Raw genomic sequence first — 27959 nt, 5'->3', positions numbered from 1 at the left:
AGTCAGTATCTCTCTACCTCAGTCAGTCAGCCTCTGTCAGTCAGTCAGTCAGTCTCTCTCTCAATCAGTCTCTCTCTCTGTCAGCCAGTCAGTTTCTCAGTCAGTCAGTCTCTCGGTCAGTCAGTATTCAGTCTCTGAGTCAGTCAGTCTCTACTCTCTCTCCACTTTCTCCATTCAACTCTGTCCACTCTATCTATACTGTCTCTCTCTCTCCACATTCTCTCTCTCTACTCTCTCTCCACTCTCTCACTATCTCTCTCTCTCTCTCCACTGTCTCCCTGCACTCTCTCTCCACTTTCTCTCTACTCTTTCGCTCCACCCTCTCTCCCTTCTCTCTCTCTATTCTCCACTGTCTCTACTCTCTCCCCTTTCTCGCTCTCCACTCTCCCAACTCTCTCTCTACACTGTCTCCCTCCACTCTCTCTCTACTCTCTCTCCACTCTCTACTCTCTCTACTCTCTCTCCACTCTCTCTCTCCTCTCTCTCTCTCTCTCCACTGTCTCTCTCTCCACTGTCTCTCTCTCCATTGTTTCTCTCTCCACTGTCTCTCTCTCCACTGTCTCGCTCTCCACTGTCTCGCTCACTCTCTCCACGCTCTCTCTACTCTCTCTCTCTCTCTCTCTCTCTCTCTCTCTCCACTGTCTATCTCCACTCTCTCTCTACTCTCTCTCTCTCTCCCTCACAAAGTAGTGTGCGTTCCATGGGTGTCCGCAGAAATGTTTCCGGGGGGGGGGGGGGACGACACATTTTTAACTTCATCACTATCCCCTTGCACCCTACTCCACCTCCGCCTTGCACCCTTTTCTACCTTGCGCCATTCTCCCCTCTGCCTTGCACCCTTCTCCCCTCTGCCTTGCACCCTTCTCCCCTCTGCCTTGCACCCTACTCCACCTCCGCCTTGCACCCTTTTCTACCTTGCGCCATTCTACCCTCCCCCTTGCACCCTTCTCCACTCCCCCTTGCACCCTTCTCCCCCTCCGCCTTGCACCCTTTTCTGCCTTGCACCATTCTCCCCTCTGCCTTGCACCATTCTCCCCTCTGCCTTGCACCATTCTCCCCTCTGCCTTGCACCATTCTCCCCTCTGCCTTGCATCCTTCTCCCCTCTGCCTTGCACCCTTCTCCTCTCTGCCTTGCACCCTTCTCCCCTCTGCCTTGCACCCTTCTCCCCTCTGCCTTGCACCCTTCTCCCCTCTGCCTTGCACCCTTCTCCCCTCTGCCTTGCACCCTTCTCTACCTTGCACCCTTTTCCTCTCTGCCTTGCATCCTTATCCTCTCTACCTTGCGCCCTTCTCCTCTCTGCCTTGCGCCCTTCTCCCCTCTGCCTTGCACGCTTCTCTTCTCTGCCTTGCACCCTTCTCCCCTCTGCCTTGCACCCTTCTCCCCTCTGCCTTGCACCCTTCTCCCCTCTGCCGTGCATCATTCTCTACCTTGCACCCTTTTCCTCTCTGCCTTGCATCCTTCTCCTCTCTACCTTGCGCCCTTCTCCTCTCTGCCTTGCGCCCTTCTCCCCTCTGCCTTGCGCCCTTCTCCCCTCTGCCTTGCACCCTTCTCCCCTCTGCCTTGCACCCTTCTCTTCTCTGCCTTGCACCCTTCTACCCCTCCGCCTTGCACCCTTCTACCCCTCCGCCTTGCACCCTTCTACCCCTCCGCCTTGCACCCTTCTCTACCTTGCACCCTTCTCCCCTCTGCCTTTGCACCCTTCTCCCCTCTGCCTTGCACCCTTCTCTCTGCCTTGCACTCTTCTCTGCCTTGTACCCTTCTCCCCTCTGCCTTGCATCCTTTTCCTCTCTGCCTTGCACCCTTCTCCTCTCTGCCTTGCACCACTATCCCCCTCCGCCTTGCACCACTCTCCCCCTCCGCCTTGCACCCTTCTCTACCTTGCACTCTTCTCCCCTCTGCCTTGCACCCTTCTCGCCTCCCCTTCCCCACTCCCTGTGGACGCTCATGGTGTGTTCTAACAAGAGTGGTTACCTGAGGGCACCATTTTGCTGCCTCATCCCTTCTCATATGAGCTTTGCCCTGGAGAATGCTCTCTCTGGGGGGCCCCACTCCCACCCTTCAGGATCCCGAGCAGTGCTCTGTGCGGTCTCCTGCTCTTGCTCTCTGGGCTGGGGCCCCCCATCCTTGTCCTTGTCTCTTCTTTTCTCTTGTGGGGTGGGCTTTGCTTATGGAGAGGAGAGAGTGGGTGCTGGGCTTTGTGCTGCCTCAGAGGAGCAGTGGAGACTGCTGTCTCTGGGGCCCCCACCCCCACACCCACCCCATCCTGGTCCCTGTCTCTTCTCTTGTGGGGTGGGCTTTGCTTATGGAGAGGAGAGAGTGGGGGCCGGGCTCTGTGCTGCCTCAGAGGAGCAGTGGAGACCGCTGTCTCTGGGGCTCCCACCCCCACCCTTGTCCCGGGCCTGCCTCTGGCTCTGACTGAAGAGAAACAAAGGGAGGGGGGCGAGGGGCTCAGAGGAGGCTGCGCCTGCTTCAGACGCAGAGGGAGAGAGGCTTGCTTTAGCGCAAGCCTCTCTCACAGCTCTCAGAAGAGCTGAGGGGCCTGGAGCCCCCTTCATTAACTGTAGAGAGTGGGGCCCCCCCGCACCGCGGGGGCGTTTGTCACACCCCTGCTTTCAGGGGTATCCTCATCAAAGCCATAAGCACATGAATATTCCAGCCTATATGCGGGACCCCGGCAACACACCACATAAATGTGAAAACCATATATGTAGCTCTCTCTCTCTATATATATATATATATATATATATCCATATAAATATATATCCATATAAATATGTATATATATATATATATATATATATATATATATATATATATATATATATATATATATATATAAACAACACACAATGCAGCCTTCCATAGTCATGCTGAGCAATGTTGCAAAGAATTCCCTTGTACATAAACACTTTCCAATAAAGCAGGGAGAAAGAAAGCATTTGAAAAATGCTTTATTATACAGCAGAAATCATAATCCTGCAAGACAAAACATTGTCAGGACATAGGCTGCATTGTAGAAACATTAGTGTAGAAAGCTGAAAAGCTAACCTACAGAAACACTCAGAATAAACTGGCACTGTGCCTTTAAGGCAGCCATGACCCCTAGCTTCCCATCATGCCTCAGGGGTGACAGTTACGTCGGTTGTTTTTTGCGGATACCCGCAGACCATTTTACCAAGAGATGTATGTATCATGTTCACTTGCCCGGGGAGGCGGGTGGGTTGCTTATGACTTTGAGGAGGATACCCCTGGAAGAGAACTAGGATTACAGGTAAGTAACTTATTCTTCTCTTCCAGGGGATCCTCATCAATAGTCATAAGCACATGAATAGAATAGCAAGCTCATCCCCTCATCCTGCAGGCAAGTAAACAGAGTACAATCAAGATACATAGCAGCCATAAGGCCTATCCAGACTCCAATAGGTTAGCATTGGAACAGATTCCTTAAGGAAGCCTGGCCCACTTGGGTATCTATCTGTGGAGAAGCGTGGCTCAATGGTTAGACCGGCAGACCCTGATGCAGAGGTCTGGCCCGGGACCAGGGTTCAATTCCCGCCTCGGTGACTCTTGGACTCAATCTCCCCGGACCTGATCATTCTCGCCTCGGTGCCTTGTCTAATCATGGGTCCCACTCTGTGACTCTGGGCAATAGCTTGCTTAATCTCCACAACGGTCCCAGCAGCGCTTGGATGCCTGGCTTAACCTTGGGGGTGCCCAGGAGTGGACATTTCACATGGAAAAGCCAGGAAGGGTTCCACAGCGGTATGAGTGCAGCGCTGGGACGCCCCGTCGTGTGGGCAGCCGTGCGCTTTACAAATACAACACATTTACATTTACATCTGTCCTGGAGTCAGAATCCAGACAGTAATGTCTGTTAAACGTATGGACCGATTTTCAAGTTGCAGCTTTGCAAATCTCGGTCATCGGTACATTGTGTAGGAAGGCAACCGTAGCAGCCTTGCCACTAGTACAGTGAGCTTTAGGGGAGGCAACAGAGGCTTATTCGCTATTTGGTAGGCCAACTTTATAAAAGATACCATCCATATTGAAATGGATCTTTTAGAAGCTGGGAAGCCTGTTCTAACAGAGACGTAGTTTACAAACAATTGATCAGCCTTTCTAATGGATTTTATTGCCTCCAAATAAAGTTTGAGAACCCTGTTGAGGTCTAGCTAATGAAGATACCTTTCTGCTGGTGTAGTAGGAGTGTGAAAGAAAGAGGGTAGTGAAATTGTATGATTAACATGGAATTCAGACACAACCTTGGGAAGGAAGGAAGGGGGAGTTCGCATAACCACCCTATTCTATATGGTGGAAAACCATATAGGGTTCCTTAGAACAGAGTGCTTGTATTTCACTCACTCTGCATGCTTGCCACTAGAAAGGCTACTTTCCATATAAGGTGTTGTAAAGTGGCCTTATGAATGGGTTCAAATGGAGGACCCATCAACTTGGATAAGACTAGATTCAACTCCCAAGGCGGAGAAGGAGGTCGAACAGGAGGATAAACCTTTTTCAACCCCTGTAGGAAGTCCTTGACCACCTGAAGTTGAAAGAAAGAAGGTTGGTTAGGTGATTTACGATATGCTGAGATGGCTGCCAAATGTATCTTTATGGATGAGTATTTCAAACCACATTTGGCCAAGTAGAGTAGATATGGCAAGATTACCTCTTCTTGCCCGCTAACTGGACTCCAACCATTAAGAACACACCAAGTAAAACCTTTTCCACTTAAGAGAGTAAGAGGTTTTTGTGGAAGTTCTCCTTGACTCCCTCAAAATGTCCATTCAGTCCTGAGGGAGGTTCAAATGTCCGTACTGCAGGACTTCAGGAGCCATGCTGCCAAGCTGAGCGAGGGAAGGCTGGGTGCAGAACCTTCCCTCCCATTTTGGTGAGAAGGCCGGGCCTACACGGAAGTCTCCGATGCGGGCAAACCGAGAGCTGCAACAGGTCTGGATACCACCATTGGCGAGGCCAGTCCGGTGCTATGAGGATCATCGTCATTCTGGATCGGAGAAGTTTGGCCACCACCTTCCAAATGAGAGGGAGTGGTGAAAAGGCGTGTACAAACGTCCCTGACCAGTCTATCAAAAGAGCCTTCCCCCTCGTTCCTGGCCGTTAAAACCTGGATGCGAAGGCGTGGAATTTTCTGTTTTAATCGTCTGCAAAGAGGTCGATGAAAGGCTGACCCCATTGATGAAAGATGTCTGCCACCACTTCGTCCTTGAGCACCCAGTCTTCGTGCTCTTCGAAGTGACGACTGAAGGCATCTGCTCGCACGTTCTGTTCTCCCGGCAGATGCACTACCGTGATCGATAGCCAGTGCCAGATCGCCTGGGATTCGAGATACAAAGGGCGAGAGCGTGTACCACCTTGTTTGTTCAAGTAATCCATGGTGGTTGTATTGTCCGTTTGTACTAGGATTGATCCTGACCGAAATTGACTGCTGAAAAAGCCTTGAGGGCTAGGTGAACCGCCCGCAGTTCCAGCATATTGATATGATACATCTGCTCTCTGCTGGTCCATCTGCTCTGAGTTTGCAGATCACCCAGATGTGCTCCCCATCCCTTAAGCGATGCATCCGTGATCAGGGATTGTTGTGGCAGAGGTTGATGGAAAGGGACTCCCACCAGAAGGTTCTGTGGTTGCAGCCACCAGAGAATGGACTTCTTTGCTGCGGGAGAGAGGAGAATCCGGTCGTTCCACTGACCTGAGGACTGATTCCATTTGTCCTCGAGATCCTGCTGCAACGGTCTCATCCTCAATCTGGCGTTGGGTATGAGAAAAATGCAAGAGGCGATCGACCCCAGCAGCAAAGCCACCTGTCTTACTGAGGAGCTTGGAGGATGATGTTGCCTTTGTCTCTCATTGATGAAAATCTCTCCTCCGAAGTAAACACTTTTCCGAGGTCGGAGTTTAGGTTGGCGCCCAGATAGTGGAATGATTGGATCGGTTGGAGGACTGATTTGTCCAGGTTGACATGCAGGCCTAAGCGCTGAAGGAGATCTAGGCAGATGTGAAGGTGTTCCTGCACCATGTGAGGAGATGATCCCTTCAACAGCCAGTCGTCCAGGTATGGATATACGAACAGGCACTGGCGATGTAATGCTGCCGCTACTTCTGCCATACATTTTGTGAATACCCTCGGAGCTGATTTTAGGCCGAAGGGTAAGACTTTGAACTGGTAATGTTTTGTTCCCACCATGAACCGCAAGAACTTGCAATGTCGTGTTGTGATTGGAATGTGTTAGTACGCATCTTGGAGGTCTACCGAACACATCCAATCGCCTTTCTTCAGATGTGGGAATATTTGATGGAGCGCCAACATTCGAAACTTCTCCTTTTAGATGAACATGTTCAGAGAGCGCAGATCTAGAATTGGTCTGAACTTGTTTGGCTGTTTTTTTATCTTAACAAGGAAATGTCTTGAGTAAACTCCCTTTCCTCTATGTGCAGGAGGGACCGCTTCTATTGCTTGTTTCTCGAGAAGGGTCGACACTTCTTGACACAGGAGGTCTAGATATAGATGGTGTATGCCGCCTCTTGCGATGTCCCTGAGTCGACCTGCGTTCAGGGGATCTGCCTCGGTGTTCTCTGGTCCGAGTAGTGGGTGACCTGTCTACTTCCTGCATGAGACGTTGCAAGGGTGATCTGTGCAGCGGATTGGAATAGTCCGTAGGCTGCTGAGTGTAACCTGCGGGCACTGCCTGCCAATGGAGAGGTTGGAGCCATCTGCGAGAGAGATGGATGGAAGGAGATCGCTGTCACCTTGGAGAACATCTTGACGGTGATTTTAGAGGCTCCTGCGAATGAACGGAAGCCCTGCGTGATGACGCAATCATCTGAGGTGAGCTCCGAAAAGAGTGAGAGGACTCGCTGCGGCTTCTGGAGCGTGATCAGCGTCTTGATGAACGATGTGACGTGGATGGGGAGTGTCTTGACGTCGACCCGCTCTGTGTCACCATCACTGGTGAGTCCCTAGAACCCGATCGTCTCCTCGATGTCGATATCTCCATGTGCTTCGACGTTCTATGGAGTGACTTCAAATATCTGGAGCCCATAGAACTCGATTCGACATTTAGCGTGCAGGAGACCTCAACGATGAGCGGGTGGACAGAGAAATCCTTCTCGACGTCAATCTTTCCCTCAAGTCAGTGGAGTCGAGATCAGGGCACTTCTCGTCATCGACTGAGACCGCCGTCTCGACGTCGAATGACGGTTGGTATATTTCACTCTTGGTCTCGACGTCGAATCCTTCGCCGGTGTAGAGGATCGAGCATTTGATGTCGAACACCACTTGGACAACGACGGAGGCGATGAGTGCCTAGCCTCAGGTGAGTAGGTACGTCTCGACATTGACCACCGCCTGGTTGAGGGCAACGGAGATGTCTGCTTCGATGCCGATTGCCGGAGACCCGGCGAAGCCTGTCTTGACGTCTGACACCGAATCGACGGCGACGACGGAGATCTGTTTCTCGACGCTGGGTGAGCCCGCACTAACTGTGAGCGACTCCTCAATGCCGATCGTCGCCAGGTTGACGACGGCGGAGGATACGATGTACCTGTGTTCTTCGTGGAAGACCGGTGTTCTCTCGCCGGCGAGCTCTGCGTCAATGGTCTTCTAGTCGACGTTTTCGTTGCTGATGAAGGAATTTGAGACGGCGAGCCCGACGCCGATGGAGAGCATACTGGAACCTTACTTCTAGATGGAGTGGTGGCTCTCTCCTTCCTCTTCTTCATCGGAGACCTGCCCCTAGAAGGAGATCTTCTCTTCTTAGCCAGCTCATAGAGGTGAATCCTCTCCCTGTCCTTCAGAGTTCTCTTGGACAGCAGCTGGCAATGCTGGCAGGTCTTAGGATTATGTTCAGGAGGAAGGCATACAATACAGACAGGATGGGAGTCTGTTTTAGCCTTCTTCTTGCCACAGGAAGGGCAAGGTAAAAAAGAGAGGGCATATTTGACTGAAAAACAATGCTCAACTCTGTAAAAAACAGTAGAGAAATACTCCAACACCAAAAAGACGTCTCAGTAAAAAGGTTTTGACAAAAAATTTGAAGTATTTTCTGACAGAAATCAGAAAAAAGCCAGATCTGAAGTAACCAGGGTCCTGACAGAAGGAGCCGGAAAGAACAACTGACCTAACTGTCACCTCTGAGGCATGGTGGGAAGCTAGGGGTCATGGCTGCCTTAAAAGCTCTGTGATAGTTTATTCTGAGTGTTTCTGTGGGTTAGCTTTTCAGCTTTCTGCTCTAATGTTTCTACAATGCAGCCTATGTGCTGACAATGTTTTTTCATTCTTCCTTGCAGGATTAGGATTTCTGCTGTATAATAAAGCAGTTTTTTTCAAATGCTTTGTTTCTCCCTGCTTTATTGGAATGTATTTATGTACCAGGGAATTGCTTGCAACATTTCTCAGCATGACTATGGGAGGCTGCATTGGGTGTTTTTATATATATATATGGACATATATATATATATATATATATATATATATATATATATATATATATATATATACAGAGCTACATATATGGTTTTCACATATATGTGATGTGTGGGACCCCGGAAGGGTCCCGCACATAGGCGGGAATATTCATGTGCTTATGACTTTGATGAGTATCCCCTGGAAGAGAACCAGCTACATGCACATCAGCCTTGGTTCCGCTCCAACAGGAATTGATTTGATTTGATTGATTTGGTTTTTAGATTCATAGAGCGCAGCGATTGCCCGGAGGCGTCTTGGGGCTAGGGACTGGACTAGTGTGAGGTTAGCATGTGAGTGAGCATTAGAGGTCGGATTGAAATAGCCATGTTTTTACTGCTTTGCTGAATGTTTTCAGATCTACACTGTTTTTGATTACTAATGGTAGAAGATTCCAGGGTTTGGCAGATCTTAGCAGGAAACTCCTGCCTCCCCATCGTACTTGTTTGAACCTCAGAATTTGCAACAGTTTTTGTTGGGTAGATCTGAGGGTCCTAGATGGAGCGTAGTATTTTAAATGCACTCTCAAGTACGAGGGGGCTTTCCCCTGGAGTGCTTTGAAGGTGATTCACAAGGCTTTGAATACTATTCTTTTCTTGACTGGTAGCCAGTGCAAAACATCCAGCTGCTTAGAAACTGACTCATATTAAGGTATATCCAAAATCAATCTGGCTGCTGCATTCTGCAGTCGTATCTTTTTCAAGAATTGACTTTGGATCCCCAAATGAAGTGCGTTGCCATATTCCAATCTGGAGATGGCAAGAGCAGTTACCACTGTGTTTAGAGCCTCAGGAGGAATAAAGGCACAAATCTTCTTAATCATTTTAAGAATAAACCAGACGCTGGAAGAAAGGCAGTTGATTTGGCTGTCAAACGTCAGTCTGCAGTCAAAAGTAATCCCGAGGTTTTAGGCCTTTGGGACAGGTGTAGGACACTCACCCAGCTCTGAAGGCCACCAATTCGGAGACCAAGCAATGGGTTTAGTGCCAAGCAACAATACTTCGGTCTTACTGCCATTAAGTTTAAGACAGTTGGATTGCATCCACGAGTTAACGTGGCGCATGCAATTATTGAAGTGAGCGGCAGTTTCCTCCACGTTATTGGTAACTGAGACGACTACCTGCTTGACGTCCACGTATGAAACTACCAAGAACCCATGCAGCAATTGGAACAATTAAGACCAGGTACCCTTTGAACAGGAACACAAGCAATTCCTGACCGGATCTTGACTAGGGCGTAGCTTGATTGCCATGTCACAGTAAGTATGGACCCATGTCTAGGGCATAGAACTGAAGAAATAGGGGGGCGTGGCTTGCTGAGCCGACATGGCTGATGTGTGCTGAGGAGCTCCGTCCAGCCCAACAAAGATGCTGTCATTATCCTGGCTCCCTCAGACGATAATTGTGTCCTAGATGGAGCGTATTGCCTGCGGACCCCAGGGACACTGATCGGTCCCAGCACAGCTGTGAGGCGGCGCGGCGGCCCCGGGGCTGGAGGCCTGGTCGCCGCGTGTGAAGCTAGGATGTGCCGTGATCCGAGACCCGGCTGGGGGCAGCTGGTGGCGGCCAGAGGGAGGTGGCAGCGGCCGGTCGGAGGCAGCCAAGGACTATCTTCGGGCACCCCGCTGGAGGTAACTCGACCCCCGCCTACCTGTGGGTTGCCCCCCGCGTGGGGCTGCAGAGAGGCGCCGGTGAGGCAAGATCGGACCCGGCCCTGAGAGGGTGTAATTGGCGGCAGACAACCGTGGGCCTCATTCCAGGAGTGGAGGCCACGCGGTGGGGAGCACACGGCGGCCAGTGACCAGGACAGGAGCAGGACAGGCCGGTGCTCGGTGGCTGGGTCAGGCCACTCCGGCGTGCGCCGCCGGGATCATCCGCTCCTGTTCCTTGGGGTGCTGCCTGGTGGGACACTGGGGACCGGCTGCGGGCTAGGCCAGTGGAGGCATTGGACCCTTGCCGGGGGCAGGTACGGCGGCCAGGTGGACGCGATAGCGGAGGTGGCGGTCCCCCTGTTCTTCCCGCTCATTCAATGACGCCTGCTGGTTGCTGGTAGTCCGGGTGGCGCTCTCCTTAACTCTGGCGTGGTGGCTGGTCCCGGCCCTTGGTGTGCGAGAGTACCGCACGTGGCGGTGGATCTGGTTGGTGGCAGTTGGGCCAGGAACTTACTAGACGGACCCCTGTGGGCCCGGGCGGAGCGCTCGACATGACGAGGGGCAAAGGCGGCGGTGGCCCGACCACGCATGGACCTATCGATAAATTTACTGGGCCCGGTATGGCGAGCGGATCGGCGGGCTCGACGCAGGGCCCCCCACCGGACAATGCAGCTCTACTGGCAGCGATTACCCAATCGCGGGACATGCTGGACGCTAAGATTGGTGCGGTTGGGTTCGACGTGATGTTGCTGCGGCAGGACCTGCGCAGCGTGGTGTCCCGCATAGCGGAGGCGCGAGTGTCGGGGGTGGAGGACGATGTCACCATACTCAAACAGAAAGTGGCGAAGTTGGAGAGTACCCAGAAGGGCCTGGCGCTACGGGTTGAAGATGCCAAAGGGAGGGCCAGGCGCAACAACCAACGTTTTGTGGGCTTTCCAGAGGGTTGTGAGTCTGGCAATATAGAAAGATTCCTCACACAGTGGCTGGAGGGTTGGCTCCCCCGGACGCTATGTCCTGCTGCTTCGTGATCGAGCGGGCGCACAGGGCGCTCACTCAGAAACCACCAGTGGGAGCCCGACCCCGCCCGGTCATTGCGAAGCTCCTGAATATCAAAAGTTGGGCTCGCACACCGCTCACTCATCACCGGGATCACCCCACAGGATCATGGTAATTGTAGTTATTTCAGAGCGTCGTATCTTCTTTTAAATTTAAATATTATATTTTTCGCCATCCCTGGACACGCGAAGCTCCTGAACTATCTTGACAGAGACACAATCCTGAAGCAGGCCAGGGCCAAGGACTCCTTGCTATATGACAACCACCGCATCATGGTATTTCCCGACTACACGCGCCTGGTGCTGCAGCAGCGCCAGTCCTTCCAGGCGGCCAAGGCCCGGCTACGGGAGCTTAAACTGCAGTATGCCCTACTCTTCCCGGCGCGCCTTCGTGTGGTGTACCAGTCCCGCACCATGTTCTTTGATACTCCGGAAGACGTCTTGAGGTGGACGGACGAAACTGTGCGGGTGCGCCCTCACACTCCACCGGGCATGCACTCGGACTCCTCCTTGAGTGAAGGGTTGCGGAAGGGCTTGCAGAGGCTGCGCAGGCATGACACCGGACGATCTCGTTCCAGGCGGCGGTCGTTATCCTGCAGTCCAGCGTTGGTGGAAGATGAGGGACCTCAGCAGCAAGACACTGGCGCCTCAGCCCTAGTGGACGTTCATCAGACCGATGAGGCCTCCTGAGTGGACACGAGGTGATAGTTGCTTTACAATGTCCAAGGGAGCTCCGAGATGGGCTCCTACCCTACTGACTCTACACCTGTAGGCAGCAAGTGGGACTGATATAGGTGGTAAGTTAGGGATCCATTGTGGGGCAGGTCCTCCTATTGGGGACCTGGTCCCTGTCTCGCCGCGACAGATACCTCAGAGCTCTTTGAGGTATGGGGTGGGGGGGGGGGTTGTTGGGGGTTGGGGTGGTTTTGTTCAGGGGTTGAGGTGCACATTCACACTGGGTTCTGGTTGGAGGGTTTCCTCTTTGATGGGTCGGCGGATGGGGGTGTGGGAGTGTGTATCTGAATGGCTAGTGGATGATTGATGGCTTCTGGCCCCCTGGGTACACTATGTGTTGTCAGCTGGAATGTTCGGGGGTTCCTCGTTAAGATTAAACGGGGGGAGGTGCTGCGACAGGCCAAGAGGATCGGTGCTGATGTCCTGCTACTGCAGGAGACCCACTTGCTGGGCTCAAAGGTTTTGTGTTTGCAGCGGTATGGCTATCAATACATTTTCCTTGCTGGTTTTACTCAGGGGTCCAGGGGGGTTGCTATTTTAATACACCGCAGGGTCCCTTATGTTCATGTGAAGCAGTGGGCAGATGGCCAGGTGCACTATATATTTGTTCGGGGTACCATTGTACAGGCCCCGGTGGTCTTTGGCAGTGTTTACGCTCCCCCTCCCTGCAGCGGCACATGGTTGAAAAATTGTTGGCAGTGTGGGCTGATATCCCTGAGGGGATCTCGGCCATGGGGGGGGGACTGAAACGATGTTATGGACCTTTCCCGAGACAGGCGCCGGATAGATGGGTATCAGTCAGTCAGTCAAAATACTTTATTGCGATAACTTAATATCATATACAAAATGGCAAAATACAGATTACACAAAACACATATACAAAAGATTCATGCATAAAAACAGTTAAAATACAATAAAAATAAGATCAGCACAACATATTAAAATTCATATCAATGGATTATAAAGTGCGAAAGTGCTAAAAACTGAATACAGCCACTTAAAAGGAAAACTCCAGCAGGGCGAACATAACAAGGACCAGGAGTGCCCTAATTGTAAACCATGACGTGGTAACAAAGTGCCTTATTATGGTACATAGACTGTATTGGATGAAGGAGTAGCCACATTTTTTAATCTAGAGTTCCTGCTCCTAATGGCACTCACCAGGAAACTAGCCACATAAAACATAATCCTGGGTGTCTGTAAGAGCTGTAAAAAAAATGAGGGCAGGTTTAACTTGAATAAAGCCCTCCTTCTTAAGAATTGGCACTATAAACTTTCTCCTGGCATCAGTGTAGTGACTACAAAACATTACAAAGTGCACAGTGTTTTGTTCGGAGAAGTGGTCACAAGAACATGGTGACGCCTTTTCTGGAGTGCTCCAAACAGGATAAAAACCAAGATTAAAATGAATCACGTTCAAGCGGAAACGAGTTAAAATAAACCTGTGATAAGGGTGAGTCACCACATTCAAATAGTTTTCTGGGCCGTTGGGTATAAATAACATTAAACTAGCCCTGGCACTAGCTTTGTTTAACTCGCACTCTTCTCTCTCTCAAGGGATAAGAGCTCTTTCATCGCACATTTTGTGAGTGCGATATCTTCAAATGTTATAGAGTTTATCTCAGAATAAAGCTCTGGCCTCCCCAGCCTGGAAAAACTTTCCTTGATGTAAGTCAACCATTTAATGTTATTAGCTTTGTCCAAACACAAACAATCTTTCAAAATAATATGGTTTAAGGGGATTTCATTATTAAGCCACAACCTCAACCATGCTACGAGAGGTGCTGTTTTTATCAAATCAATGATGTAGCCTTCCCCTAATTCCATATGAACAGAGTAGGACGAAGTTGATTGTGGAACACCAAGGAGGGATCTAAAAAATTTGTTTTCCATCATTTGTATGGGATCCAGCCCCCTGTATCCCCAAATAGAACTTCCATAGGTTGCCACCGAGATGCATTTGGCCTTATAGATTTTCAATATAGCTAAGATTGGCCTAGCCCCGAGTTTTTTAGAGAACCCCTGAATGGCTGCAGAAGTTCTTGCTAGGGCAGTCGCTCTGTTCTTAACCTGGGGACCCCAATTACCCTTCTCGTCGAATGTGATTCCCAGGTAAGGGAAGGTAGTTACTCGGGCAAGCTTCTCCTGCCCACAATGAAAGGTCTTATGACAATTTATTCTTGCTACCCTTCCCATGAGCATCATTTGAGATTTCTTAGTATTAATTTTCAAATCTAGTGAGTTCATGAAAATTTCAAAGGCATCCAAGAGGCGCTGGAGGCCCACCCCAGTGCGCGCAAGGAGGACCGCGTCATCCGCGTAGAGGAGAACAGGAATTCCCTGCTCCCCTGCACGCGGAATATCAGGGGTCACATCCCTAAGAGCCGGCTCCAGAGCGTTTACATATAGAGTGAACAACAGGGGTGCCAAAATGCACCCCTGTCTAACACCTCTTTCAGACGCAAAGGCGTCAGTGCACCTACCTCTCGTGGTGACTCTAATTAAGGCAGTTAAACCCGAATGCAAATCAGCCAAGAGGTTAACTATGGTCCTATCCAGACCCATTTCCAGCAATTTTACCCAGAGCTTTGATCGATTGACCAGGTCAAAGGCGGATGAGAGGTCCATGAACCCAAGGTACATGGACCCCTCCTTGGCCCTGGTATATTTTTCAATCAACAAGTGGAGATTAAGGCATTGATCCTGGGGGCTTCTTTTAGGTCTAAACCCATATTGCACATTTGTAAGGATGCTATTTTCGGTAACCCATTCATTTAATTTCACTAAAATGACTCTTCCTAGGATCTTAACTGAAGAGTCAATCAACGAGATCGGTCTATAACATGCAGGGTCCTGCCTATTCCCTTTTTTGAACACAGGGATAATTATAGATGTTTTCCATGATTTAGGTATATTATCATGGCTTAATGCATTAAAAACCCTGCAAAGTATTCTAGACCAGAAATTAGGGAAGCATTTAAAGGCATCCGCAGGTACCCCATCGGGTCCTGGGGCCTTTTTCTTGATTGTACAATCTATTGCATGTAAAACTTCTGATGTCTCAAAGTGCAGATGGGTCCCACTAGTTTTAAAATCATCCTCCCGAGCCCCAGGATCTCCGTTGATACATCTGGAATATATGTCACTAAAGTGTTTAATCCAGCCTTCATCAGTTATGTTTGTTTCAAGGGGGGAATTCTCCTCCCCTGTAAAAAGAGGTTGGTTGACTACCTTCCAGAATTTTCCACTGTTTTTCAATATTGCTGGATCTAGGAGCTGGATCCAGGCTTCATCTTTAATCTCTTTTTTTCTGTCTACTATGGCTTTCTTGTCCTACTATGGCTTTCTTGTAATGGGTATCAGGGCAGCCCCCAGCCCACGAGGTTGCATTCCCTGGTCTCCAGCCTAGATTGGGTGGATACGTGGCGCCTTCACCATAGCAATGAGAGCGGGTACACCTATGTCTCCTCAGTGCATGCGTCCTTTTCCAGATTGGACTACCTCTTTGTCCCTAGAGGGGTGGCCCGAGGGTGGTGTCTGCGGGTATTCATCCACGAGGGCTCTCTGACCATTCGCCAATATATATGGTGCTGCAGTTGGATGGGAGGCGATCGCCGTTTCGTTGGCGCTTATCGGTCTGGCATCTACTCAATGACAATTACGACAATCAGATGAGGAAGGCGATTGCGGACTTCCTGGTCGCGAATGTAGGCTCGGTTTGGGAGTGACAATGGTTTGGGAGGCGATGAAGCCTACCTTTCGTTGGGTAGATATAGCCTGGTGCACGGAGGCTCGGCGGCAGCGTCGGGAGGAACTAGTCAAGGCAGAAGCGGAGATAGTGCGTCTGGAACGCCAATGTGGGGAGACGGCTGGGGGCCGAGGGTTGAGATGCCTGATGCAGGCGCAGCAGTCCTACGCCTCCCTCCTGCTGGACGAGGCAAGGCAAGCGTGGCTGGCGACGCGAAGTCGGATCTGCCAGTGGGGAGACAAGTCCAGCAAAATGTTGCATAGGCACTGCCAGGGTACTTTTAGTCCACAGGTCCTTTCCGGAGTCCATGATGTTAGCGGGGCGGTGCTAGTTGGCCCCCAGGCTATCGCCAATAGCTTCGCTGTGTATTATGCGGCCCTCTATGCCCCCCAGGAGTGCCTAGCGGAGGAGTGGGTGGATACGTTCATAGGCGGTCTCGGGTGAGACGCGGCAGTTACTAGATCTCCCATATCAGACGAGGAGTTGGGTGGGGCGTTGGGGGAGCTGAACTCCGGGAAGGCCCAAGGCCCAAACGGGTTCCCAAGCGAATTCTTCAAGCGGTATTTTCTCCAGCTGGCTCCACATTATCGAGCCGTGGTCGACTAATCTAGGGAGGCGGGTAGGCTTCCCCCTGACTGGAGACATGCGGAGGTAGTTGTCTTTCAAAAGCCGGGCAGACCACCAGAACAGCACGCCTCATACCGCCCAATCTCCTTACTGAACGTCGAGACCAAGGTCCTGGCTAAGGCCCTGGCGAATCGCCTCCTACCGCACATAAAGTCCTTAGTGCATCCGGACCAGGCCGGATTTATGCCCCAGCGGGCGACCCGATATAATATTCGGAGGGCTCATGTGGCGCTGGCGAGGCGGCTGGGGGTTCCTGCGGCCCTCTTGCTTGCTGACATGGATCGGGCTTTTGATTCCCTTAGTTGGGTTTACCTTTTCGCCCTCTTGCGCAGACTGAACTTGGGCCCCCGGTTTCTGTCCTATGTACACCTGTTGTATACCGACTTGACAGCGTCAGTCCGGGTGGCCGGGGCCACATCGCCGAGCTTCTCCGTGCGGCGCGGAACCCGTCAGGGCTGCCCTCTGTCGCCCTACCTTTTCGCTCTAGCGATGGAGCCACTTGCGGCCTGGGTACGTATAGATGCGCAGCTGAAGGGCCTGGAGTGGACACCCGGGATTTCGGACAGGATCGCGCTGTACGCCGATGATGTCCTTTTCTTCTTGACAGACTTGAACAAGTCGGGTCCGAGGATCCTTGAGATCATGCGCATCTTTGGGGAATCCTCTGAATTATACATGAATCCCTGGAAGTCCACTCTGTGGGTACTGGGAGATCCCGGGTCGGTGGGCCCCTGGGCCTATGCTCTGCAGCGGGCTGATGGCGGGCTCCGATTTCTGGGGGTGTTTCTTACGGACGCGCCAGCGGTGGCGTGGGAGAAAAACCTTGCGCCAGTGTGGGAGCTGGCTCGAGGCGACATGAAACTCTGGTCGCGTATGCCTCTTACCATCTACGGCCACTCAGCTATTTTTAAAATGGTTGCACTCCCCCAATTGATGTATCAGCTCCAGAACCATCCTTATCCGATTGCGCCCAAATGGTTCCAGCAGGTTAATTCTGCATTGGGGCAGTTCCTCTGGGCGGGGGGGGAGCGGTCCGTGTGGCAATCTGTAAGTGCTTCCTCTTCACCTACTGCAGAGGGCTGGCTACCGCCGATATCTTGTCCTATTATCAGGCCTCCCACCTTCTGATATTAAACGACTGGTGGTAGGGGGACAGGGGGGGACCCGGCGTACGCGCTGGAACGTGGCCTAATGGACCCGCACTCCCTCCATACCATTCTGTACTCAACACCCTTGTTAAAGGAGCTACCGCTGGGCACTAGACTGTTATTTCGCATATGGAAACAATCATTGAAGCGCATGGGGTGGTGGGGTACTCTCACCGGGGAAACCTCGTTGTGGCACAATGGGCGCCTACCGGAGCTGGCTGCCCTCCGGGGCTTTGGTGGCTGGGATGCCATTGGGGTCTCGACATTGGGCGACGTGCTCAGGCAGGGGACTCTCTGGTCCTTTGCAGAGCTCCAGAGGGAGTTCAGCATGCCAAAGACACAATTCTTTCGTTACCTACAGCTCCGGTACGCGCTGTCCCCTTACCTGGAGGGAGTGGTCATATTTCTGGAGTTTAGCCCCTTGGAGGCGAAGGTTTTCATGGGAGACCTGGAGACCAAGAAAATAGCTAAGATATACCAATCGTTGGTCACTCATAGTGCACCGGCCCTAGATGATCTGAGAAGGACATGAGAGGCGGATGTAGGCGCCATGGAGGAGGAAGACTGGAGGGAGGCCTTGGCTGCTCCGCGAGGGGCGGCAATAGCTATGCGCCTCCGGCTAATACAGTTCAAGTACCTGCATCAGGTCTACTTCACGAGGGCCCGGCTGTGGAGGGCGGGACTGGTGGCCTCCCCGAACTGCCTTCGGTGTGGTCGGGGGGAGGGCACGTTCCTGCATACTGTGTGGTCTTGCCCTGGGTTGGATCGGTTTGGGGGGGTTCTCCTGCCTGGCGGAGGTCCTGGGATGGGAGCTCGCGCGGACGCCACAGCTTGCTCTTGTCATGGAGGGGAGGGGAGGGAGAGGGGGGGGGGGGGGGGCACCTGTTACTCCTTGGGCTCACCTTGGCAAAGTGGATGTCCGCGCAAACATTATAAAATCTGGAAGAAGTGGGACGATTATAGGGGATTGTGGTTGGATGCCCCAGCAGAGCCTGTGGATCTCTCAGGGGAGTGACCAGGGGGACTTACTAGGTGGGGGTGGGGGTGCCTGGGAGGGGAAGATTGGGGGTAGGCCGAATCCAGGGGGAACTGTAGCTCAGTGGCTTTGTATATGCGCTTCCCCAGGACGCATGTCTTATGACCCTATACTGTGCAGTGATGTGAACCCGATGGAATGTTGCGCAAGTTAGTGGGAGGTAGGGGGGGATGTTGTTCCTATAATCTTTGTAAGTTTCCTTTGTTTCATTTTTTTCTTTGCACCGCTCTAGTGCTCCCGATCCCTGGAGCCTCTGAATGTATCCCCATAGGTGATGCACCCTCCGGTCCTCGTTAAAGGCTGTGGCAGTGGTGTCTGGATAACAGAGCCCTGCATTCATAGTGTGCTATCGTTCAGGTGCCCTATGCAATGGATGTATATGTTTAAAGTGACCGTATCTGATGGGAGAGGCACGATGGCAGTAAAACGAACTTGGGGGATACCTAAACATGATGTAGCTGATGTCAGGGAGCGATGAACTACCTTAATGCAAGATATGGCATATTATAGTGGTGCTGGGGTTGTGGGGGTGGAGTGGGGGGTTGAAGTTGAGATCAGTTTGTATGTTGTAAAGAAGTCGATAATATCTTGCACCAATGACGCGGCCTTTATGAGACGAATCATATGCATACGTGGCTGGAGTGTCCCACAGGCGGTATTGGAGGGTCATAACCTAGTTTGGTGATAGATATGAGTGAGGACATGTGCCGCCAGGCTATGCACTGTATGGTGTACCACATTGTGTTGTAATGTGCCTTTTACTTTTCCTCAATAAAAAGTGTTTTTTAAAAAAAAGAACTGAAGAAATAAAATAAAAAAGTATTGTGTGCAATGCTTGAATTAATTTCAGCCACTTGTAATTACTCGATCCACATCATAGCCCTGCATAGCTGACAGCAAAGCTTACTTCAGGCAGAACCACTGACAGAATCAACATCCAAAACATGGGCAAGGCTGTGAAACTAGAGGCCCGCCTACAAGTCCCCAATGGAACATGGCAAGTGCTGCTCTCTGAAGCTTTCAGAACCCTTTGGCTTCATTTACTCGCATGTGTCTAAGCCCTTGGGACACTAAACTAGTCCTATCCGTCTGCAGAAGCACCCCAGGCTATGAAGTACATTGCCAGACTCATCACACATCTTGATGTTCTATAACGCTTCTGTGCAAAACAGAGAACCGTACATCAATATCAAGCAAGATTTAAAATGGTAATCTTTTTCTCAATTCTTTTTTTTCAGGATTTAAGCTATACCCATGGAACATTTAATTACTCCAGAAGTCTTAACCCAAAACACAGAGATGGTTGTGAAACCTCTGTCCCATAAAAATACGAAGACCTTGGAAAAGTATATCCTTTTTTGCATTATCTTGTGAGGGTATTGGTTTACCAGCCTAGAGCTATTTTCCGTCTCATCTACCTCCTCCATCAAATGAACCTAAGAATTTAGGCTAGGGATGAAGATTCAAGAGAAGTCTAGGACAGACTTGAAAAATCTGAAGGGCGCCAACAGGAGGACAGCTAGACTGACCAGTGCACTGAAGTATGGTGCATCTTGGCAATCTGAAGCACACCCAGGTATCGAGGAGTGATCAATCTCTTGTTGCAAAACATCTGACCCATATGTTCAGAAGAGGAGACGGGTCCTGTCCATGTGCACCAGCTTTTGTAAGCCTTGTAACACAATGGCAGGTGTAATTAAAGCTGACAGTTCAAAAGGAGTTTCAGAAGCAGGTGAAGGTTTAACCCAAAGGGACCCTGCCATCCTGGGCATTAAATGTTCCTTCTCTGTCCGGTAACATTTTTTTTTCTCCAGAACAAGTAGTTGAATGACTCAGGGCTTTCACCTTCCCATGGGATACAAACATTTGTTGTCTTTGCATAGTGAGGGTAACCATATTGGAATGCTCTTGGCTCGGGTATCTCTCTTCTTTACTGATTAAAGAGGTGCTTGCTGCTCTCCCTGGTAACTAAGACCTCATATTTACCTCTTTACTCTTCTTGTAAAACATTATTTGAAAGGCCTCTATTGTAAGGTGTCTCCCTTTGGCTGCATACGCCTCAGGCAGTTGTTCAGAGTTCTTGTCCGGATGGTTGCTCGCAGACATGCCCAATCAAGGCATGCAGAGGCAATGCAAATTGATTTCGACGCCTAGCACATGATTTAAACTTTGTGCAACGGTAAGTAGGCTGTTCAAGCCGTAAAAAGGAGAAAATATAGGAGAAAACAGTTAAACAAAGTGAGGTACATAAAGCGATAAAAGGTGCTTACAGGCCACAGTTACAACACCAATTGGTAAAAAAGTGAAAGTAGCAAAAGCGTGCATTCAAGAGGAAGAAGAGCATGGTTACATATATTTGATAATGAGTGTTTGGTACCAGTCACCACAAGGATTTGGGTTTTTTTTGTTATATTTTTTAAACACCACAAGGATTTGTATTCATAGATTTGAGAATAAGGTCGTAAACAACATGGCAGGTGCATTGACGCTGAAAAATGACTACAGGATGCAAGAGTAACCGTGCTGGAGTAAGGTAATGGTGCAGAGGCAAGAATAAGGTATTGTTGTAATAAAGAATGTAAGAATTTCATCTTGAAAAATTGGAGCAGCACGTGCTATGAATGGATAGTCTCCAACGTTCCTCACCTTTACCATATAGTGTACGAAATTTTCATGTTCAATATTGTAACAGAAGATTGAATATATAAGAAAGCCTTCTAACTATGTTTTATTACACGAACCATTACAGATATCACAGGATACCGCCTACATAGCTAGAATGGGATGAGCTGTATATTACAAAGCACGAGGTCGTGAAAAGATGAAGCAATTCAACACAGTTCTGGGGCAACATTTCTTAAGAAAAATACATGAATGCACTTAATTAAAAAACAAATAATATTCATACCTCTTCCATAGGCAGGTCCGAAACCAGGTCTTTCCACTGGGTTTGAACACCAATCATAAATGGTGTTGGACAACAGACAGTATCTATTAAATTCTTTGGGAGAACTGGTATGAATGTATGCTCCCATTTAAAAGGGTACAGGAGAGCTGCAACCGCGTGAGTGCAATGGGATAGCACGCTGCAAAAAGAGAAAAGAAGAAAATCTCACGGGTGTTCAGGGGGAAGTAAAGAGTTCTTAAACACACACTTACTTATTAAGCGTATGAGGCAATACATCGATTTTTTAAAAGCAATATTGATAAAAGCTGAAATGCGGGTAAACACAAAAATAACTTTATAATAATTATACCTAATCTAAGAGAACATGTTTTTAGTGTTCCTTGAAAACCTTTTCAGTTGCAAAGGGCGTTGTTTTTAAATGCAAAGTGCATACACCACACGAATGACAACGGGCGATTTTTCTATGTAGCCCCCAGCATTTTTTTTCATTTTTGTAGTTTCAGTTACAGTTCCTGGAAAGGAGTTTCTGTCACTTGAGCACTCAAACTTAAGGCAGCACTTGAAGCTCGCAGCAGGAAAGACGAGACATGTTGGCACTAAAGTGCTATTCCTGTTGCAACCTGAATCAGCGGCTGAGTTGACCTCAATGACTGGCTTGCTGTCAGTACAGTATTTTTCAAATAACTCTAGCCCTTAAGATGTGTTCCCTCGGGCAGGAACTCAAGGAACCCTTCTATTTCGGCCAAACAGGCCTCAACACAGCCAGAGAGGCCTGCAGCAATATTAGCCGCCCTTAGAACGTGACAAAAAAATTCTACCAAATGTGGTGCGTGTGCTGATTTAGTACATTCTTTTACACTTCAAAGCCCTTTTGAAAGACGTAATATTACGAAGTTGCCTATTAAGTCAAGCCTGTAACCAATGCGGTGATACAATAGAGGTGAAACAACAAAGAGTTAGGATCACGGAATTACACCAATACATAACAATTTTGCACTGGGACCGGGCATTTGGGAATTTTTAAGGGGGGCTCAGGCCTGACAGAGGTAACTGTTCTGAGAATTTGTAAATAGGATCAGGTCACCAGTGGTCCTAGGGGAAACCTTAATAATGGACCCAACAGTGAGCACCATCCCTCTAGCCCCCCCCCCCCCGCAGCATAGTTGAGCGGTCGAAGCCTCCTTACTCCAGGAGATGGGAGGGGTTACAGATTCAGAACTCAACAAATAAGCATATACATGTTAATTTCGGAATGTATAGTCAGTGCTAAGTCTTTAGGAAGAGTAAGTACTTTACTTAAATTACACACAAGACGTACTGCCCGCTGTTGTTTCAGAGATATCAACTACAAAAGCGCAAACTGTAATTATGCTCACCCTGTTGGGATTGCAGAGTGAAGTAGAGTCGGCATTCCCGTGGGGGCAACCTCATAACAAAAAATAGTTTGTGCCACATACCCCAATTCTTCTCAGGCTCTCCCTGGTAGGATGCACAGAGGTCTTGATAATCTAGTGAGGGCGACCAGGTTGTCACAGGCCCCCATTTAATGTCCTTACCCTTCTGGCCACAGGGACTTTGCTTTCCCCTACTTTGAATCCCCTAGTGTGCTAAAATCTTTGGTTGTCAGTTCATCGAGAAAGCCGTATCTTTGAAGTTTGGATGTCTCAGTTAGCCTGCGCTGCCTTTGGGTTGTGCCACACACAATCCTCGGGGAACACAAAAAACATGGCCCTCGCCCCACCAACTGTTGTGCACTCAGCCATTATGGCGCTGACACACACCTTCAGGGGAGCAGAGACAGCAAGTACCATTCACAGAGGTGGCAACTGTAAAGTACCAAAATAGGCAATACAAATTAAATCCTTTTTGGTTGAGAATACTTTATTGTCAGGCGCGGCGTGCACAGGAGTGCATCCTCACTCAACGAAGATCAAGCTGCAAACGGCTGCGGGTGCATTCTAATCTCGTTGAGAAAGAACTTTTAAATGACAAGTTTAAGTACACTAATTTTATTGATGGTGGGTGCAATCCACGAGAAATTCCAGAACAAGTAGCGTGATACACAAACTATAAACATTAAAAAAATACTTAAACTTGCATGTCACTATAAAAACGCTTCAACGAATTTTCCCTCATTTGGGATTTCCACACAAGGTCCAAGCTACCATCTCCCTTGTCCTGTCCAAACTCGATTACACCAGTAGCCTCTACCACGGATCACTTTTAATGACCATGAAAAGACTACAACGGATTCAGAACTAGGCTGCCAGACTACTCTTGCATATCAAACCGCGAGACCACATCTCACCTGCCTTGAAAGCCCTGCATTGGTTACCGGTTGCCAGAAGTTCCACGCTCAAGCTGCTTTGTATCGCCCACAAAGCAATGCATGGAATGGGACCGCTCTTCATCAGTAATAAAATCACCAAACACATTCAACAAAGGAACCTCTGCTCTTAAGGGGCACCTTGCCTCAAAATCCCAAGATACAAGAAAATAAAAACATGGGTGGCACATCCTTCTCTGTTCCAGCAGCCAAACTATGGAACTCTTAACCCCCAACATAAGATCCATGGACAACCACCTTATCTTCAGAAAACTAGTCAAGAATGTTCTCTTCCCCACATCAGCAACATACGCAAACAGAAATTTACAGCAAATCCCTCTGTATAGAAGCATTTACCTATCTTTGTGTATTGCTTTGTATAAACATGTAGAATAATTATGTTAAAAAAATTACAAGTAAAATAAAAATAAAAGTACAATAACACTTTAAAACTGGAGTTTATCTGGTGTATCTTTGGTCTACATGTACTTGCTTTCATTGTGCATCTATGTACCTTCCGTGTACTTGGATCTGTTGTTTACTTTTCTCCTGAAAAAGCATATCCAATGGACTACCCCATTTCTCATCCTGTACATCTATCAATATCTTTACTCTACATATACTTACCTCCTTTATGCATCTATATGCTTTCAATGTACTTATGGATCTATATATTTATCACTTTCTTCTAATTTAGCATTTTCAATGCACTACCCTATTTCTAAGCCTATACTTCTATCAATATATCTTCTAGCTCATCTTTCTGACTCATCTCAAACTTCCTTCTACTACTCTTTCCAATGCACTACACTATTTCTCACCCTCTACATCTATCAATATAGCCTCTACATCCACTCTTCCATTTATCCCAAACCCCATACCACTATCACGATCCCCAGAATGACCCTTTCAAGACTCTCCCCTACTCTACCCCTCTTTGCATCATCTGACACCTCTTTTACTATAGCGATCCCCCAAAACAAACATTTCTAAACTCTTCCCTTTGACTCATCCCCTCCACAACCCCTTTTTACTCATCCAAAAAAAAAAGAACCAATATCTAAATCCTTCACTCTTCTATCCCTCCACTATCCTTTTCAATCAAAATAACAGACTAACATGTTCCCTTCTTAAATTTCATATTCCACGACACTAATTCACCACTAATCCTTTATGGGTTCCAGAGTAGCAAGCTACTCGCCAATAAAGCGCTTCAACACCCCATCAGGGTTACAAGAGCTATAAAATGCAAACCTTTTCCTCTTTTCTACCCCTCCCCAACCCTTCTCAATCTAAATAACTGACTAACAGTTCCACCACTCAAATTACTTTCATATTTCACTATACTAATTCAACACTAATCCTTATGGGTACCAGAGTAGCGTGTTACTCACCATAAAAGTGCTTCAAAAAGCCATCAGGGGTAGCAAGCGCCATATAAATACAAACCTATTTCCCTCTTCTATCCTATCGCCTACCCTTCTCTATCCAAATAACTGACTAATATATCCACCACTCAAATTCCTTCACATTTCACTATACTAATTTTCAACACTAATCCTTTATGGGTTCCGGAGTAGCGCGCTACTTGCCAGAAAAGCGTTTCAACACCCATCAGGGGTAACAAGTGCTGTATGAATGCAAACCTTTCTTCCCCTTCTATCCCTCCGCTATCCTTCTCACTTCAAATAACTGACTAATATCCACCATTCATATTGCTTTCATATTTCACCGTACTAATTCATCACTAATCCTTTATGGGTTTACGGAGTGGTGGGCTACTTGCCAAAAAAAAGCACTTCAACACCCCATCAGCGGTAACAAGCACTATATAAATACAATCCTTTTTAGGTCTCGTCCTTTTCCATTGCGAAGCAATGGGAAATGGGGGAGAATTCATGTGCTCCATCGGATAGTCAAACCACCGCTTTTCTCCGTGGCGTTTTCTTCAAGTGCACGTACAGGCACGCGCGGCACGCGCATTTGGCCCATACACTTTCATGGCCATCTGTTCCTGTTTCTTCACAGTGCATGTGAGTCAGAGTCAGTCACGTGACCACGTGACCACACAAGCACGCGCTTTTCCCTCCCCACATCAAAGGCATCAGCTGCCCTCCCACAGGCTTTCCCAGCGTGCGCTCGGCCGGCCTCTGCAAAGTTCTCCTCCCCTAATTAATCACATCACTTTTTCACGGCCGCAGGCCACGACTCGACAGTCCTGCCCCGCCCCGCCCCCTGCTTCACAGCCATCTGTTCACTCAGATTTCTCCTCCCCCTCCCCAGCCAGCTTCCTCCAGGCCGTGTTCCCTCCCACCTTTCCTCCTCTCTGTCCCTCTCTCTCCGTACATTCATCGTCCCACTGCGTGTTTACGCTTTCATCCTTTGTGTTTCTTGTATTTGGTGGCCTTTTTTCTCCTGTCTTCTGTTTCTTTTATTTTCTCTTTTTTCTTCTCTTGTATTTATCCTGCCCTTTTTTGCTTATTTTACTTTCTATTCTTTGCCTTTATTGTCACGCTTTCTCTTCTATTTCGTTTACTTTATTTTGCTTCCACCTATTTCTTCTTCATTGTTTTCTTTTTATGTCCTGTCCTCTCCCTTTTCTATGCTCTTCAATTCTCCCTAATTTCATTATTTGTCTTAGATTTCTTCTTCCCTCGTTTATAACTTTTCTGTTTGATACACTCCTCTCGCGTCTGTGTATTTAGTCTTCCTCGAGTTATTGCTCTTTCATGCCCTCTTACTTCTTTGGCTGTCCGTCGTCTTCATTTCAGTTTTTCTCATCTCTTCGCCTCTTCTATTTATTTCCCACAATGCCAATAGCTCACACTCGTTATTATTCTTTTCATATTAAACTGTTGCTGTTACCATCGGCGAGAATTATCAGCCTAGCAAATCAGTGTCTTCATTCATTACTGTGGGTACTGGTGGTTCGTGTGCTGCTTTTCAATACTCTCCTTTAATTAACCAGAGTCATGCAGTCGTATGAACTTTAAATACGGAGGAGTTTACATGTCCCGTCTGCGTGACGTAAGCTGTGGTGAGTCTATCATGCCTCCCAGCAAGTCTGCTTGTTTCTCGCCAGCGGCAGAAGAATACACCAGCCTTATAAAATTGCTCAAAATGACAATAGAACAGTGCAAGGACCCTAGCATTTAAACTGTGCATTTGGGTAAATGTGGCTTTTGGAGGAACAAATACATCTCTCCTGCGTAAAATGCAGCTTAAAAGTACAAGAACATAGGGTCTTAAGTGCACTCTGCTATACCAAGAGCAGCCACCACAGAAACTGCAGCTGTTCTCACGTAAGTTCACCCATTCTGCTATGGCCACATAAGGGCTCGTATTTCTATACTTCACCTGTAACTTGGCAGGTGTGAAAACAAACACTCCCAAATGTTAGAGAATAAGGTGAATTAATATACTATCTCTTGTCCTCGAATATCTGAAGAAGTGTTTGAGAGCCTTGCCTTACTTTCGGCCACTGGTTGAAATGGAAAGATAGAAGTGTAGGCACTGTGCACCAGAGTACCTACTTGTTTCTGAGAAGTGTTGGTACTCTCCAATTAAAGGTATTGCATTTCTCTTGAGAAGTTCCGGTTCGTTCCCTTGCAAAATTAAAAAGTGCCAGTACTCATTACCAGACAGTACCGGGTCATTTACAGCACTGCTTTCGGCACAAAAAAAAAGCATTTGCAATGCAATAGGTCTCACATTTACTAAAAGTTGGAGATATTGGTGTTGCAAATAATAATGGAACGCCAATAGCTCCAACTTTTAGTAATGCGAGACCTATTGCATTGCAAATGCTTGTTTCCTCTTCTATCCTTCTGCTATCTTTCCGAATCCAAATAACTGACAAACCTATCCACCACTTAAATTACTTTCATATTTCACTGTACAAATTCAACACTAATCCTTTGTGGGTCCCGGAGTAGCGTGCTATATAATGCAATTAAAATACAATGTATAAGAACACTACAGCAATGGAGCGGTAGTGCTCTAGTGTCGGTGAATTGCAGCTTCTGATTCTTCCTGCCTCCGCCTTCCTGCTTCGACTTGTCTAAGCTCCTTCATTGCCCCTTTTCACTTGAGAAGCCTCTCCATAGAGCAAGGACACTGACCATGTCCTGCCTGAGAAGCTGGTCCGATCCCTCCCTTGAAGGAGGGTCTTGGCAGGACCTCATACCAATCATCATCCTGAATGCCTGCTCAGGAGAACACAGACATTTTTGTTGCCACTGG

At 48.5% G+C, this 27959-nt stretch overlaps 1 protein-coding gene across 2 annotated transcripts in view; it reads right to left on the bottom strand.

The window, feature by feature from the left end:
- Window positions 1-27959, bottom strand: part of DENND2D (DENN domain containing 2D) — a 796377-nt gene that overhangs the window by 218965 nt on the left and 549453 nt on the right. For both annotated transcript variants that reach the window (XM_078644124.1, XM_078644126.1), the window contains exon 8: window positions 21392-21569. In XM_078644124.1, the coding sequence (XP_078500250.1) occupies window positions 21392-21569 (178 nt within the window). The remainder of the gene's footprint in view (window positions 1-21391; window positions 21570-27959) is intronic.

This window comes from Lissotriton helveticus, chromosome 5_1, assembly GCF_964261635.1.
Source record: "Lissotriton helveticus chromosome 5_1, aLisHel1.1, whole genome shotgun sequence".
Classification (NCBI taxonomy): Eukaryota; Metazoa; Chordata; class Amphibia; order Caudata; family Salamandridae; genus Lissotriton; species Lissotriton helveticus.
The sequence above is the reverse complement of the archived record's forward strand: the minus strand, read 5'-3'. Positions and strand labels throughout refer to the sequence as shown.